The following is a 16,611-nucleotide window of genomic DNA, read 5'->3' on the forward strand; positions in this document are numbered from 1 at the left end:
CCATTTCCAAACCAACTCTTGACACTCCTTCTGAAGTATTCTGGAAGTAATTAATACTGGATTTGTCTATGAACAAAACCTAAGAATCCACAAAGTAGCAAGTCCATTCATGAACATGTCACTCAGTTATATCCTATACAAAGGAACTTACCGGGAAAAAGTGGGGGGAGAAAGCATGAAAATCAAGCGGGGAGGAGACAATGTTAAATCAGAGCTTTTCCGGAGTTTAACCACAGAAAGGGGGAAAAGGACGTTTTTACAAAGTGTACTCTTTTTTAAATAACAATGATAGTAAAACAAAGACATCCCCAGGTCAACAGCAAATATACACACATATGTGTGTGTATCTATATATCTTGCGTATACATGTGTGAATATAAACATGTGTACATCATTGCATGTGCACATGGATAGGATGCATATTTACACTCAGTGTGTATTGTGTGTGTACACATAATCATACAGACAGACACCTGTATTTCAGGAAGGGTTTTGACTACTGATAAAACCTACTGAAAACACCCAGAATTTCCCTATAATCATCATTGTGAAAAGGGCAAGCGTAAATATGAACGACAGAGTCACTAACATCACCCACATTGACCAACTACATCCAAATCTGAATACCACTATTTGTTTTGTTACTGGGGAAAATAAATGATCATTCACAGGAGGAAAATGTCAGGACTAAATTCTGCCCAGTTCCCAAGGACGGCAAACAATTCTTTGAAGCCAGTGAAGTAAAAAAGAAACCAGTAAATAAAAACTGGCTAGGAAAGAGTCAGTAAAGAAGAAAACTATTTAACAAAACCAAAACCAGCAAGAAGACTGTAAAACTCCTCTAAGGAAAGTTGACAAATTTGAAGCCCAAGGGTTCTCTCTTGTCTCGCTATGAGCCTCCGTTCCCCAGAAGTAACTTCAATAGGGAAAAGAGGCACAAGCGCTCCCCTGTCTCCGAAGGATACAAGTGTCCCGATTCATGCTGCAAACGTGCCGTTCTTTCAACCATTTCCATTCCCATCGTGGAAAAAAACTGCCTAAGGAAAAGACTCACCATCTTGAGCAGGTCCCAGTCAAACATCTCCCTCCTCCTCCTTAGTGCCTTCTCGCTGTAAAAAAGAAGTCAAGTGGTTTAGCTAAGAGCCTGACGAACCCCGGCAAGCTCAGAGTACACAAAAAGGATTCGCTTCCTTCTGAGAAGCTCAAGTTTCACTCCCGGGGACTCGGAGCCGGCCCCGCCCCAGTCTCTGGTTGAGCCAATCAGGCGCGGGCTCCCTCGGGCTCCACCCACAGGATCCCTCCCACACCGGACCCCCCGGGTACCGGCCCCTGGTCAGTTTCAGGGTTCAGTTTCCTCCCTCCCACCGCCACGGCTCGGCGGCGCACCGCAAGGGGGAGGGGTGTCACCCTCAATTCCGCTTTCTCCCACCTGAAGCTGACCAGGTGCCCTGAAACCGACCAGGACCGAGTCATCCCTGACCCCGCCTCGTGCCCCGGGCTCCGCACCTCCCGGGCCCCTGCCCGGCCCGGACTGGGGTCCCGCCGCGCCCCGCCGGGGCCCTCGGGGAACCTGGCCCACCGGTGGCCCACGCGGGGGTAGCACGCCTCCCGCCCTGCCCTTGGGGGATAAGCTTGGTCCCTCAGAGACCCCCGCTCAGGACAGCGTCTGCTCCCCTCAGAGTCCGCTCCACCGTCGCCACTCCACATGACCCCCATCCGGAGGGAGCTCTGACCCTCCGGGAGACCCGACCCGAGCGCCCCTAAGTCCTCAGAGGAACCCCCAAACAGAAGGGTCCCCGACCTCCAACCACCCCCAAACCCGAGGGGTCCGCTAGAGAAACGCCCCGACCCCAAGCTGGGACCCGATCTGCCAAAGGGACTCCCAAAGCAGAGGTAACCCGACCCTTCGAGGCGGGACCTCCGCCCTCCCCGACCCCTCAAAGGGACCGAAGCCTCCCACCTCTCGGAGGGACCCCAACCTCTCAGAGGAGCCCCTGGAGCATAAAAGCCGGGACCCCCCACCTTCTGAAGGGACCTCCAAGGAACCCCCACCGAGGGATCCCCGGACCACCAGAGCGGGACCTCCAGCATCCCAGAAGGACCCCCAGGTCCCAGGGACCCCTCAGGGCAAGCCCGCCTCCGCCTCTCCTCACCCCGCAGCGGCTTCCCTCTCCCCTCCTCCGGAGGTCCGACCGGGACCGGGACCGGGACCGGGACCGGGACCGGGACCCGGAGCAGGACCAGAACCCGGGACCGCCGCCGCAGCCGAGATTGGAGCCGAGGCTGCTCCGGCCCCTCCCTCCTTCCCTCTGGCCCCACCCACTCCCGTCGCGGCGGCTCGCGCCGCTTTCAGCCCGGAAGTGGCACATGGCCCCGCCTAGCCCTCGCTTATCGCTCGGGCCCGAGCTGCCAGCGCTGCGCATGCTCGGCAGGCGACGCTGACGACCGCGCCGGGAGACCAGAGACAGAGCGCCCCCACCCTCCCCGAAAACCGAGAAGGCGCGACGTCTCCATCTGGTGGCCAGGCCAAGGAGATGCACCCTCCCCCTTCATCCTTACTCCAGGAGGCTTTTACTGGACGCAGGTGAGGCGCTGGGCTCTGCAGCGTGAGACCTGTCAGAGTCAGGGGCTGCAGGTGCGGCGCCCTTTGCCCAGTGCCGGGCTGCAGACAAGGGCCCAGTAACTGGGTCGGAGGGCCGGGGGCCAGGTTTTCCATCCCAGTCCCAGGGGACGTGCTTAAGTTCATGGGGCAGGTAATGAGATCAACCAAACCAGTTCCAATGGAGCAGCAACGAACTGAACCGGCTCCGCCCAGGGAAAGAACTCTGGGAGATGACTAAGAACCATTGCATTGAATTCCCAATCCCTATATTTATGCCCACCTGCATTTTTTATTTCCTTCACAGGCTAATTGTACAATATTTCAGAGTCTGATTCTTTTTGTACAGCAAAGTAACGGTTTGGCCATGTATACTTATTGTGTATCTAATTTATATTTTAATGTATTTAACATCTACTGGTCATCCTGCCATCTAGGGGGGGGGGGTGGGGGGTAAGAGGTGAAAAATTGGAACAAGAGGTTTGGCAATTGTTAATGCTGTAAAGTTACCCATGCATATAACCTGTAAATAAAAGGCTATTAAATAAAAATTTAAAAAAAAGTTCATGGGGCAGGGGAGGGGGAGTCCGGAGAGTCACCAGGAAAAAGAGGGGAGCGGAACGTTACGGAGAGGGGGACGCCCGCAGCAGCTCCGCTGGGCTTCTCGGGTCCTTCCTGCTCCGCTTCGCGCAAATAAACCTGGCCCGGCCAGGTAGGGAGAGAAGGGAGCCGGTTGTTAAATATTCAGGGCGAGCATTTGTATACCTTGGAAATCGCTACCCCACACACCAGGGCCGGATTGATTGTCGAGACAAAGCCACGGAGAAAATGTTAACCTAAGGTTTTTGCAGAGCTGATGATTAAACATTTACCCACACAAGTGAACAACAGAAAAACCCGGTAATGGGTCCCCCTTCAGAGCTTGAAAACCTTAAATCACTAGGTAATGTTAATTATATTAACCGCTGGCATTACTTGTGGCTCTTTGACTATCACCCTCTTTCAGACATGTGACCCTAGGCAAGTCATTTAACCGACTTCCTCCAAAAAAAATGTTAAAACAATTGCCGCCATCCTCCTCCCTTTTAATCCCCATCATTTAGACTATTCCCTGTTCTGAGCCTCAGCTTCCAAAACGGCAAGAATGAGTGTAAGAATGCCCTACGCCACACTACCATCTTACACACGTGGGCAATGACTTTTAAACTAGCCTCGGAAACGTTCGAAAACATCTACCCTGCACTAGAGGCAACCAAAAAGAGAAACAAAAACAAACCCAAAAAAATGGAATTCTAGAGAAATACGAGAAAATACGGCTAAATTTTCTTGTTTAATATAGAACTGAGAGAGGGCTTAATTACCATCAAGTCCAGCCACTGGACAGAAGAAGAAAATGATGGCGGGGGAAAGGTTCTGACTTAGCCAAGATCAATCAAAGAGCACAAATGCCTGGAAAACAGAAAATATGTTTTGGGGAGAGGGGAACTTGGTTGTTTGTATGTTTTATTGTGTGTCCCTGGCTCTAATGTCCAACAAATAGTGAATACTTGATAAATGCCTGCTGACCGAGGTCCCTTTCAGCTCTAAATCATGAATTAAGGGATATCGCTACAAGTTGCTTATAGCAAACTAAAACTTGAGTGTCCCTGACATCCATCCCTAGCCCCATATGCTTTTGATTGAATAAAAAAAGAAAACTATTCTAATTGGTCAAAAGGAGAAATGTTACATTAAAAGATATGGTTGTACCTATATATTTTTAAGGAAATGTTTTCTCTTGAGTTGCCAAGAAAAAAAAATTTTTAATTATTAGTACCCCAATCTTCCAGTTATTCAGAATCATTCTCAGATCTTGCCTCTCCCCTACATCCCATCAGTGGTCAAGTCTTATAACCTCTAACTCCAAAGCACCTCTCTTATCCGTCTCTCATCTGACCACCCCCATGATTTATTTCATCACTGATTCTTATCCTGACAATGGCTGTATCCTCCTAATTGGCCCCCTTTCTTCCCGTTTCTCCCTTCTCTAATCCAGCCTTCACACAGCTGCCAAATCAAAAACACAGATCTGTCTGTATCACCTCAAGAATCTGTAATGGCTCCTTCTTTCCTTAAGGATCAAATGCAAGCTCTTTAACATGACTTTGAACAGTCTGGTCCCAAACTCTTTATACACTTCTTAGTGAATGACACATTCCAATTAAACTGGCCTAGTTGCTATTCATTTCAATCCAGCATTCCTCCTCCCACTTCATGCCTCTATCTAGGTTGTCCCTCATGTCTAGAATGAGCTCCCTCCTACTCTCCACCTCTTCGAATCCCTCCTTTCCTCCAAGTCTTAGCTCTCCAGACAGGTCTTTCCGAATCCACCTCTACTCTGCTGACACAAATACAGATATACGTTCTTCCTCCTGAAATTACTTTGCATTTATTTACCCGAGTCTAGGTTGTATTCCTCAGAGTGACTATAAACGCCTTACAGGCAAGGACCAACTCTTTTGGTTTTGTAGCTCTAGCACCGAGGATAGAGCCTTGCATATATATATTTTTTTAAGTTTGTGGAATTATGTTGAAATAATAATACTCAGAGGAAATAATTTGATTCCTTTGTAAAGATGTTTTAGCTTAGGAACCATTAATTTAATTTATGATGACTGTTTGTGTAGCTATCCCTTACTTGGCTCTTGGGACAAGCTAGCTAGCTGCAGCTGCTTATCTCTCTCTCTTTACCCCTGATCTTACTTACCTAAATTAACTTCTTAACCCAGGTGTTCTACTCTCCCCTTTTGCTATCATCTCTATTCCTAGTACTTGGAGCAGAAGGAGCTACAACAAATCATTAAATTTCACAGGGCCTGGCTTTACCCCCAAGATAATCCCATTCCTCTGTCACTGCCATAGGGCATCCTTCTCAACTCTTGGCAATAAGGAGAGAGTAAAAAGCTACCCTGCTGATGCTGATTCACTGCAAGTCCCCTCTTGTTCTTCCAGCATCATCCCAGATTATAGACCCATGAAAGCAAGGGGCACCTCCCTTAAGAATTCTGCGATCCCTTCTATCAAAACAAATAATCTTTTATCCTTCCTTCACTCCTTGTTGATTTGGTCTGGTGCCTTCAGCCCCAAGCACTATGGGTTGAAACTTGAAAGATTCATCTTTATGAGTTCAAATGTGGCCTCAGATGACTAGCTAAATTACACTGAGCAAGTCACTTCATTCCATTTGCCTCAATTTCCTCATCTGTGCAACAAACTGGTAATGAGCTCCAAATCTATGGTCTCCCCCAAAACACCTTATATTTCTTATGTATAAGCTAATATGTATATACTACATTTATTTTGTCCAGTCCCCTGTAGATTGCAAATTCCTAGAGGGCACATTTCATTCCCATCTTTGTATTCCCAACATATAATAGTTACCTAGTAAATGCCTGTAAATTGATTAGCTGATATCAAGAGGAGATAAAATGATAGAAAAGTGGCCTAGAAGAGCAGGAAGTGACCTATCTTCTGCCTGATCCATCCTTAGAAATCTGGGATGGGGTCAATATGAGAAAGAAATGCAAAGTTATACAATAGAAGGAGAATACTTTACAACTTCTTATTTTAAGTCACTCTGGGCTTGTACTAGATGTTCTCTGAGGTACCTTCCAACTTTAAATCTTTGCTCCTAAGGACAATTACAGAAGGCAAAGATTCTTGAAAGCTTTCTTTCCAGTGAGGAAAGAGACCCATACCATTAGATTTTGAGACAGAAGTTACAAAACTTTATTTCTGGTACCATTTTGTTGTTTGTTTCCCATCCACAAGATTCCATTGCCCATCTCTGTGCCTTTGAACAAACTAATCTTCTCCATGCCTGGGATAGTCTCCCTACTCACTCCTACCTTACCTAATCCAACCCAGTCCTTATCATTCCTCCCTACAGTTAATTTGTATTTATTTAGCTGTATACATTGTGTTTCTCCCCAGTAGAATTACTCCTTGAGGACCAGAAATGTTTTGTTTTTGACTTTGGTAACCCCAAGCATCCAGAACATACCAAATAAGTACTCATTATAAAAACAACAAACTGGCCAGCAGATATCTCAATATATTCTATCTCCATTTCCTCCTCTGAAGAAGTCTTGCCTTTGTCATCCAGGACAAGTCACTTAACCTCCCAATGCCCCAGAAACTTTAAGACTTGACATGACAGTACAAAGTCAATTTCTTGTAGAAATAGAAGAAAAGCTAATATTAGAAACTCCATCTTTCTACCTTTTCCCCTTGTCCCCATCCAGTAGATGTTCTCCTTCATCCTCCCTCAGAAGTTTTCAAAGAGTAGTCTGAGAAGCACCGATGGACCTCCAAAGTAACATCAGGCTTGAGCAAGCTACATAAAAGTCTGTTGGATTCAATTCATTAAACTTATTAAGCTGCTCACTATGGGTCAGGCATTGTAGATTCAGAAACAAGAAAATGAAACAGTCCTTACCCTCAGAGAGTATACATTCCCTAATAGATTGTCTCTTTTTTTTCTTTTTAAAAACTTTAAATTTAAAAATTAAAAATTCTGGATTTTTAGAAGTATTTTATTTCAGTGCAAAAGATTTTTGGTAAATATTTTCCTTTTTTAAAATTTTTAAAGGCTTTTTTTATTTCAAAATATATGCATAGGTTGTTTTCAACATTCACCCTGTCAAAACCTTGTGTTCCAAATGTTTACACCCTCCTTTCCCTCCACTCCATCCCTCAGATGGCAAGTAATCCAATATATGTTAAACATGTGCAATTCTTCTATATATATATTTCAGTGTGGATTTTTTTAAGAGCTGGAAGGGACCATAGGGATGCATAGACCCTTCCACTTGCAGAGGAACTCAGCTAGCAGCCAAGCTGAGACTTGAACCCAGAATTCCCAATGCTAGAAAGCTGCAAGGCATTTCCATTACCCAAAATGTGAACCTCTCAGATGAGATAGCCACCCATACCAGTGGCTGTTTACTCCCAAGCAAATTCTAATGCTTTCTGGCTACTCCAGAGATAAGGGAGGGCAAACAGTGAATGTGTCCTTTCCCAGGGATATTTCACCATAATGAGCTTACTATTTCAGGCTAAAAAATGTTAGCTTTACCTTGATTAATCCCACTGAAGGCAACCCCCTGTGTATCTAACTCAGCACAACTATACAGAAAATCCAGGAAAGAAAGAAAGCTTCCCCACACACACAAAAGGCGCACACACGGAGCAGAAAGATGGAGTGGACTCTACAAGCCAACTCACCTGGAGGATGAAGAAGATCACCTAAGGTTGGGGCACGGTGATATTCTGGTCCTGCCAGGCTCTTCCACCAGTGACTTGTTTCTGGTTCCCGTTGCCACGGGACACTGCACAAGGAGACAAATTGCTGAGAAGGTTCCTGTTCCCTGAGGGAGCCAGGAAGCACATAAGCAGCAGAAGCTACAATTAGGAGAGATGACACACTACGGGTCCATGGGGAAGATGGAAAGGATGTGTCTCTGGAGGTGGAGATGGGGGGAAAGGGAGGAAGAGACAAGACTGTGCCCACGAGAATGAGGATGCAAAGCTTCACGGGATTCTGAGGCTTGGCAGGGGGCTTCTCAGAAGAGCCAGGGGGATAAGCAGCAATATTCGTTGCTCCAACCACAAACAATGATCAGATCCTTAGGGAACTGAGTTTTTTCCAGAGGAAGTCCCCTCGTTCCTCCCGGGCTTCAAAAGGTCCACCAGCAGACATCAAAAGACCTACAAGAGAAAGGCAGCGTTTGAATAATAAACAAAAACAAACAGTTGAAGGGGAAGGAACTCCCAGAGAAATCAAAGCCAGGTTAGTCATCAAACACTGACTTGTAGAGCAGGGAAGGAAGGCCACACTCACCTGGCCTTTCAAGCCGAGATCTCACGGACCAAAACATTGACGTGAGGAGCTTTCCACCTCTAAACTACTCTTTCATTTAAATTCCCAATCTAGGAACTGTGTGATTGGCTGAACCCAGCCCGATTTCTCTCATCCTATTGGTTTAGGTCTGAGAAGAAACACCCACTAGGACTCAAATCTGTCCCAGCAAATTGATTGGTGCCTTTTAAATAAGATTTCTCACCCCCACTCCCCCTTTTTTCCGAATCCAAAGCCTTTATGAGACTGCTCTAGTTGGCCCAAGTCCTGTGGGATTTTTCCAAGAAGTTGTTGCTAGGACACAGCAACAGGTGTGGACCACACCTAGCCTGAGCTCTGGTACTACTGACTTCTCATTCTTATTTTCCTGGGCCCCAGCCTGACTTTCGGATCATTTATTTTAGCTTTTAGTGGGGAGAGGGAGCAGGAAGGACAGGAGGAAAGGGAATGGAGGAAGAGGAAGATGTCTTCTCAGATCTGAGGCTTTTCAACAGAAATAATTGAGCCTCTTGGGTCTCATTGCTAATTATTTCAATTCAGATGGGCAAATCTCTATGAAAAATCGCAGTATGTTGCGAAGGGAGATCTATGTCCCTGATTGTTTTTCAGGCTGTCTAACCTACAACTCTATTCCCTGACCATACCCCTTCGGCCTCATTCCCACCTATGCCGGCCCATCCTACTGACATCCCTACTCCACTCTTCAGGATCCTACAGCCAGAGCCGGGACTAGATAGAATTCCGCTCTCTAGAAACTCTCTCTAACTTAACAGCAATCTGCCTGGGCGACCCCTTCTTCCAGCTGCCCCTTGGAAATCACTTTGTATAGATATCAGATGTTTCCTCTCAATAAAATATAAGTTCCTTGAAGCCGGAGTTGTTTCATTTTGTCTTTACAGCTCGGGACATAGCACATAACAGATATTCAATAAAAGCTTGAATTGAATGGATGAGCTGGACTTGCTTGCTTCCGAGGTCACTTAAATAGAGTTTAACTTTGAACTTAAAGAATTTAATTCTGGCTTTAAGTAATTACTGGATGGCTGCGGTTTGCTGAGTGAGCACAAGATATAATATATATGTGAAGAAATAGCCTGTACTTTTTCTTTCCCATAGATATTTCTCTACAGTAATTACATGTAACTGTACCATCTATAGCAAGGCTAAACTTTTTTCACTTAGCTACCCCTTTTGGGGCAAAGAAATTTTTACATGTCTACAGGTATATAGGTATATAAAATAGGTATACAAATCAAACATTTACTGATAATCATAATTTCATGACCCCCACATTCAGTTACAAGATTCCATATGAGTTCTTGAATCACAATTTAAGAAGTTGGGATCTATATTACCTCTACCCTATCTCTGCAGATGTCTAGTTATCTGCTCTTCTCTATCATAAATCCTAATCTTTTTTTTTAAGCACGTGTTTCTTTTTTTTTATTATTTAATAGCCTTTTATTTACAGGTTATATGCATGGGTAACTTTACAGCATTAACAATTGCCAAACCTCTTGTTCCAACCTTTCACCTCTTACCCCCCCACCCCCTCCCCTAGATGGCAGGATGACCAGTAGATGTTAAATACATTAAAATATAAATTAGATACACAATAAGTATACATGACCAAAACGTTATTTTGCTGTACAAAAAGAATCAGACTCTGAAATATTGTACAATTAGCTTGAAGCACGTGTTTCTTAATGGTAAGTTGGTTTTTCTGTACCTTGTTGTAGCCAATTGGAATCTCCTTCTCTCCCTTCACCTTCTTTCTTCTCTTTTACATTTCAGGTTTTAAAAATATGCTAACTCTTCACTGTTTCAGAATTTTTCTTTCAGGTACCAACAATACAAGCCATAAAAAAAGTATGTGTGTATATATAGATATAGAAATGGAGAGGGAGAGAGGGAGGGAGGGAAGGAGGGAGAAAGAGAGAGAGATAAAGAGACAAAGACAGAGAGAGAATTGGCCCAACCTGAAACTGGCAGTTTCACCAGAAGTAGAGAGACTGGTTTAGGTTTGGGTTTTTTGTTTTGTTTTGTTTTGTTTTTTGCTTTCAAAAACTTTGATGGCCAGGGCTATGTTAAATGGGAGGCCCTTGGGGTTCCTTCTATTCCTTTCTATACTACACTATCTTAATCTAACCTCTCCTACCTAAGGGATCCTATTCCACTCAGTATATATTAAGCACCCACAATGTGCTAAGTGACAACATTACAAAATAAAACAGGCAGGATACTACAAAAGAAGAATTTCCATTCTACTCTGCTATGGACAAAGCTTTAATTGTTCTTTTTTGTTTGTTTGTTTTTTATTTTCAGTTCTGAATTCTTTAGTCCTACCCTCCAATTCCTCCATCTAGTCCCTCCTCCACCCATTGAGAAGGCAAGAAATGATAGCCATGATATATATATTAGCCATCCACATTAGCCATGTTACCAGAGGAGAAAGGCAATAAAAATAAAGTGAAAGGAAATCTGCTTCTATGTACAATAAGAGTTCATTGGTGTTCTTTCTGAAAGTGGATAGCATTTTTCATCATGAGTTCTTTGGAATTGTAATGGATCATTGTATTGATCAGAGTAGCCAAATCTTTCATAGCTGATTATCATTACAATATTACTATTATTGCATACAATGATCTCCAACTACTGCAGAGCTTTACTTTGTAATCAATTTCTGTCTACTTCACTGGCTTCCTAGAAGTCAAGGATAAAGTATAAATTCTCTACTTGACATTAAGACTCGTCACAAGTAAGCCTAAACACATTTTTCCAGCCTTTTTAATACTTTCTTTTACTTTTCACACATCGTTAAACCAGACTAGATTTGTGTAATTCCTAATTTTTACAGATGGTATTCCCTATTTCCATGTTTTTATGCTCCATGCCTAGTATTCAGATCCTCCTTACCTCTGTCTTAAATTCCCTTATGTCCTTCAAAGCACTTTGAGAACCACTTTCTACATTAATTTTTTCTGATCCTATCCTAAAAGAAAATGTCCTTTTTATTTTATGTATACTAATTTCTATACATGTTGCCTATCTCTAAACAACATGAATTTTTTTGAGGACAAGGACTATTTTCATTTTTATCTTGGTGTCTAGCACCAAGTATGTGTTTCATAAACTCATAATTAATTATTGATTATCTGGGGAAGAGGAATCTCATAGCAGAAGGAAAGTGGTCTTGAGGCTTCAGCCCAAAATAAGATATTATGGATTTGTTTTGTTAAATAAAATTTATTTTGAAGAGAATTATAAAGCATCTAGGTGGCAAAGTGGATTGAGTGCTGAGCCTGAAGTCAGGCAGATTCATCTTCCTGAATCCCAAATCTGGCCTCAGACACTTATTAGCTGTGTGACCTTGGGCAAGTCCCTTAACTCTGCCTCAGTTTTCCTCATCTGTAAAATGAGATAGAGAAAATGGCAAATCGCTGCCAAGAAAAACAGAAAGAGCTGAACACAACTAAAAAGGCTGAACAATAACAAAAACATAAAGCTGAGCCAAATGGCCACTCATAGTTCCCAAGTCCCAGTGAGTATCACTGACCTAGGTTTTCCAGAGGGCATTATTTTAGTAAGCTATCTGAAGAATATTTTAGGATACTATGTGTATTGATGGGGGTGGGGAAGAGAAGGTTCAGAATATATGCTTTAACCTTGTCTTGAGAGGAGTCCATCTTCGCAGGATCCCCCCCCTTCTCAAATACCTGTATTTATTCAGATGAAACATAAAAAGGAGGCCCAAGGTAACATGAGGCCTCAATAAACAAAGTTGGTAATTACTATCCCATTAGCCCAGGGATTAGCTTGGCCAGGCCCAGGGAAACAGGTTTCTCAACAACTTTCAGGGCTGAATCAAATAGGTCAGCCTGTCTGACAGCAGGGCAGAGAGCCCAAGCTCCTGGACAAGAGGTGTAGCGCTCTCTAATCCTCAGAAATGCTGACTTTTCTGGCTCTGGCTTTCATTTGGCTTAACAAAGTTAAAAAAAAAAAAAAAAAGAACCAAAATGGTTCTCCCAACAGAATGACTGTTGTACCTCCTTTATTTACTTAGTCCTTTCTTTAAAAGAAGAAAAAAAAGTGGCTCTCCTTAACAATATTCCTCTAAATGAAAGGATGGATAATATCACAGATTTAGAGGATCTTGGTCTCAAAGTCAAAAACAGACCTTAAGAGCCTCTGTCCCAATTTCCTTGCTTCACCTTTTTGTTGATTTATTGAGGCATTTTATATTTTCAGTACTACAATCACTGCCCAATTTTACCAACTCCATGGAACCCACCCCTAGAACCAAGAAAAAAATCATTGGGCAAAACCCATCAATACAGCAACACCAACCAACAGCATAGAAAATAAATAGTCCATTATCAGAATCTTCCACCTCTCTCCTGAGGGGCGGTATGTTTCATTATCTGGTTGCTGAAACCAAGAACCATCTTTACAGTTAGTCATAGTTCAGACTTGTTTTGATGTTCTTTTAATTTATACTATTGCAATCGATGTATGCTGCTCTCCTGGTTCTCTTTACTTCCCTCTGCATTAATTAACATAAGGTCTTCCCAGGTGTCCCTGAATTCTCATTTTTAAAACATTTTATTTACTCGTAAGTCACTCATCTTCACTGCAAAGAAATGGCAAGACAAATAATATTGAAAGAGAGACAGATAGCTAGGTGCACAGTGAATAGTATGCTGTTCTAGAGTCAAGATTTGTAAATTCCCATTCTTGTCTTTTTTCCAAAATCACAAGACCACAGAATTTAGCTTTAAAGACTATCAACAGTCATCTCAACCAACTCATATCTAAAAAGGAATCCCTAATGCAACATCCAACTTCTGTTTGAAGAGGCAATCTATTGAAAAGATTATTGAGTCTTCTCTTTTCCCTGAATTAAACATCCCTAGTTCCTTTAATAACTCCTTAAGGGCCATGGAGTCAAATCCCTTTGATTCTCCTGACTGCTGGCCCCCTATCTCCTCCAGGTTGTCAATGTCTTCATTGGCTATCATATCCACAATGAAAACAGTACTTGAAATATGGTCTCTAAAGCACAGCAGGAGTCTCACCTCTTTATTTCTGGGAACTAAGCCTCTCTTAGTGCATACCAAGATTACATTAGGGTTTTAGCTGCTATATCACAATGCTGATTCAAACTTAATTTACAATCCACTAAGGTCTATGTTGCTAGGAGATTCTATTACAGATAAACACAGAACATCGATTATGAATATCATTCTTATTAATGGACTATATGAGGCCTTCATTTCTGTTGTTGAATTCTTTGAATTATATGCCTATAGTAGGGAGAGGAAAAGTAATTGCTGAATCAAAGGTCATGGAGAGTTTAATAATTGTTCTGACATAGTTCCAAATTTTTCTCCAAAAGGGTTAGATCAATTCACAGTTCAATCAGTAGGACTCGATTTCCCACAGTCCATCCTCTTTGTTAAAATTTATGGGTTTGACATGAAACCTCCATGTTGGTTCAATTTTGAACTTCTCTTATTACTAGTGTTTTGAAATGTTTTAGTATCAACATTGACAGTTTGCATTTCTTCTTTTGAATTCTCTGAACTCAGAACCTCTGACAGTTCCCTCCTTTTACAAAAGAGAAAAGTGAGATCAAGAAATCTTTAATTGTTCATTAAGCACTTTTTATATCCAATGAACTTGCTAAGAATTGTGGACACAGAAGTAAAAATGACAGACTATGAAGAAAATACCACAGTGAATAGAATGTGGAAATCAGAAAGTCTTGAATTCTAATTCTCCCTCAAACACCTACTAGCTGTGTGACTGAGCAAATCTTTTAAACCTTTTTTGGATTCAGTTTCTTCACCTATAAAATTGGGAGAATAGCAACTTTCTTTACAGAATGGATTTGAAGGTCAAAAAAAACATGCAAAGTAATGTCAAAGTCTTAAAATTATGTAAAATTTTAAGCTTATAAAAGGTTATGTAAATACATATATACATATTTAAGTTAGAAAAATATAAAATCATATAAAACTTTCAGGCTTTGCAAGCCTTAAAGGTTATATAAATGCTAGCCATTTATAGGTAAAATTACATATAAAATAAGTATTAGGTAAGGGAAAAAGGGAGAATAGTAGCTGGGGGGATTTGGAAAGGTCTCATTTAGAGGTCCCCAGAGATGAAGGAATTTGCTGGAAGTCACTTGGTCCCTCCTCATTTTAAAGATTTATAAAATTAAAATATACAGATGAGAACCTACATTGCTCCTGGAGTAGCTCCAACCATCTCCAGCTATAATTCTAAGACGTTTTAGTTCCTCAAAGATTAAGAGGGACATCCAAGCAAAAGGATGAATGCAGAGAAGGAATTTGTTAGCTACAACTCAGATTAAGTTGTGAGCAATAGCTTGCTTCCCATATTGATTCCAATGGAGTGGAATGGAACGGACAAGGGAAACCAAGGACACAATTTGTACATGAACCAGCTGCTTTTGACATGGGTCTATGGGGTGACTTGGCATCAAAATAGCTCATGTAAATTTAGTTCTGTTTTAAGAAAAGCTGTATCCAGGAGGAAAGAGGCAAAAGCTCCACCAAACTCTGTTCCAATCAAACCACTACACGAGTGTGATACCATTTCTGAACAGTAAAATGTATGAAGGCAATGACAAAGCAGAAGCAGCCTAAAAGATGGCAAAGGACCAAAGACTTCTGACAGCATTAATAGTTATCTTCATGTATTTGAAGAACTATCTTTTGGAAGAAAGATTGAGCTTATATTTCTTGGGTCCAAAAGGGCAGAACCAGGAGTAGATGAGGTAGAGTTAGGCTCCATATGTGGAAAAATGGCCTCCAAGTAAAGAGTTATTCCAGCATGGAATGGATTTCCTGGAGCCTTACAAGTAGGAGGCTTAAGAGCAGAAGCTGAATGACCCTATTGGGAGAATGTATTTAGAAGAAATTCATATTTAAATATAGCTTAGCTAAATGGCCTCTGAGATACCATGATTCTTTGATTGATGTATGGTCCCTAATCTGCCCATGGAAATGTATAGATATGGTAAACCAGTAAACAAGGCAACATATCCCAGGCAACAAATGTCCCCCAATAAACAATAGGCTTTTTTGGCCTAGGACACTGTGGGATATAATGTCCTAGGAAGCTTTCTTCAAGATCATTTCTATCACATATTTTATGAACATTTTATATGTTATGTTGTTTAATTTGTGGGGACTGTCCTTTTGTTTTTTGCCTGGATAGTCAATAAGTCAAGTCAAGAAGCATTTATTTGTTAAAGAAAAATATCCAGTGTTGAAATTTTTCTCCTTTCCTTCTTTCTCTCTCATGGAGCTTCTTGGGAACATATATACTGCTAGAAATACAAATAGGCTGACCAGGAAGCAAGTAGGTTATTTACAGTCTTAGGCTATCTTAGAATACTGGCCAAAACTCTTTAAAAATGCCAGTTGTTAAGTAATAAAGCTACTACATCAGCATTTGTTCCTAAACAGAAGTAGCTCAGGATTCCAGCTCATCATTCTAGAATCTGGTATTTGAGTAGGAGGACCAAGAGTAAGCCCTGCTCCAAGGATGATGTTTTGCAGCTGATAGTCCACAGGAAGAACAAAAGGGAAGCTGGAGGCAAATACCACAGACCGCGTCAGAACTTGCCTCTGCAAGTGTGGTCCTGATTCACCCGGACTGAGGAGATGTGCTGCTAAGCTAAAAAAGGCCCATCTGTGGCCCCCACAGGGAGCAACCTTGGCAAGACAGTCATGAGAGAGCAGCAGCAACATGAAGCACTGATTAAGCACCTGTTGTGTTCAAGGTACTATGTCTTGCCCTGGGAATACATAAAATAAACTTACCCTCAAGAACCTTACAACCTATTGGAACACTTGGTCCCCAGATAGCAGAGAGAAACTCATTATCCCAAACCATCTGAATAGCAAAAGTAAGAGGGGAAATAATCCTATCTCTTAAGGGCAAAGCTGTGGGGAGATAAGAACTCTACTACACTGCTATTGGGGGGGATCATAGATTTGCTCAAACATTTTGGAGAGCAGCTGGGCAATATACATTAAGAATTGCAAAATTGGCCCAGGAATTCCTTTACAAAACTTTGCCT

General features: G+C 42.3%; 1 protein-coding gene across 2 annotated transcripts in view; it reads right to left on the bottom strand.

Annotated features, from left to right (window-relative positions):
- SGPL1 (sphingosine-1-phosphate lyase 1) overlaps positions 1–8,549 on the bottom strand; it is a 71,633-nt gene extending 63,084 nt beyond the window's left edge. Inside the window, exons 1-3 of one of the 2 annotated variants that reach the window (XM_031956557.1) lie at positions 8,481–8,549; positions 7,865–8,347; positions 1,055–1,109 (exon numbers count right to left, since the gene is read on the bottom strand). In XM_031956557.1, coding sequence (XP_031812417.1) covers positions 1,055–1,081 — 27 coding nt within the window. In that variant the 5' untranslated portion in view covers positions 1,082–1,109; positions 7,865–8,347; positions 8,481–8,549. Of the gene's footprint in view, positions 1–1,054; positions 1,110–2,153; positions 2,328–7,864; positions 8,348–8,480 lie in introns of those variants that run through there. The other variant, XM_012547505.3, reaches the window with a different exon arrangement.
- Between the last annotated feature and the right edge of the window lie 8,062 nt (positions 8,550–16,611).

Source organism: Sarcophilus harrisii, chromosome 2 (genome assembly GCF_902635505.1).
Source record: "Sarcophilus harrisii chromosome 2, mSarHar1.11, whole genome shotgun sequence".
NCBI classification, from domain to species: Eukaryota; Metazoa; Chordata; class Mammalia; order Dasyuromorphia; family Dasyuridae; genus Sarcophilus; species Sarcophilus harrisii.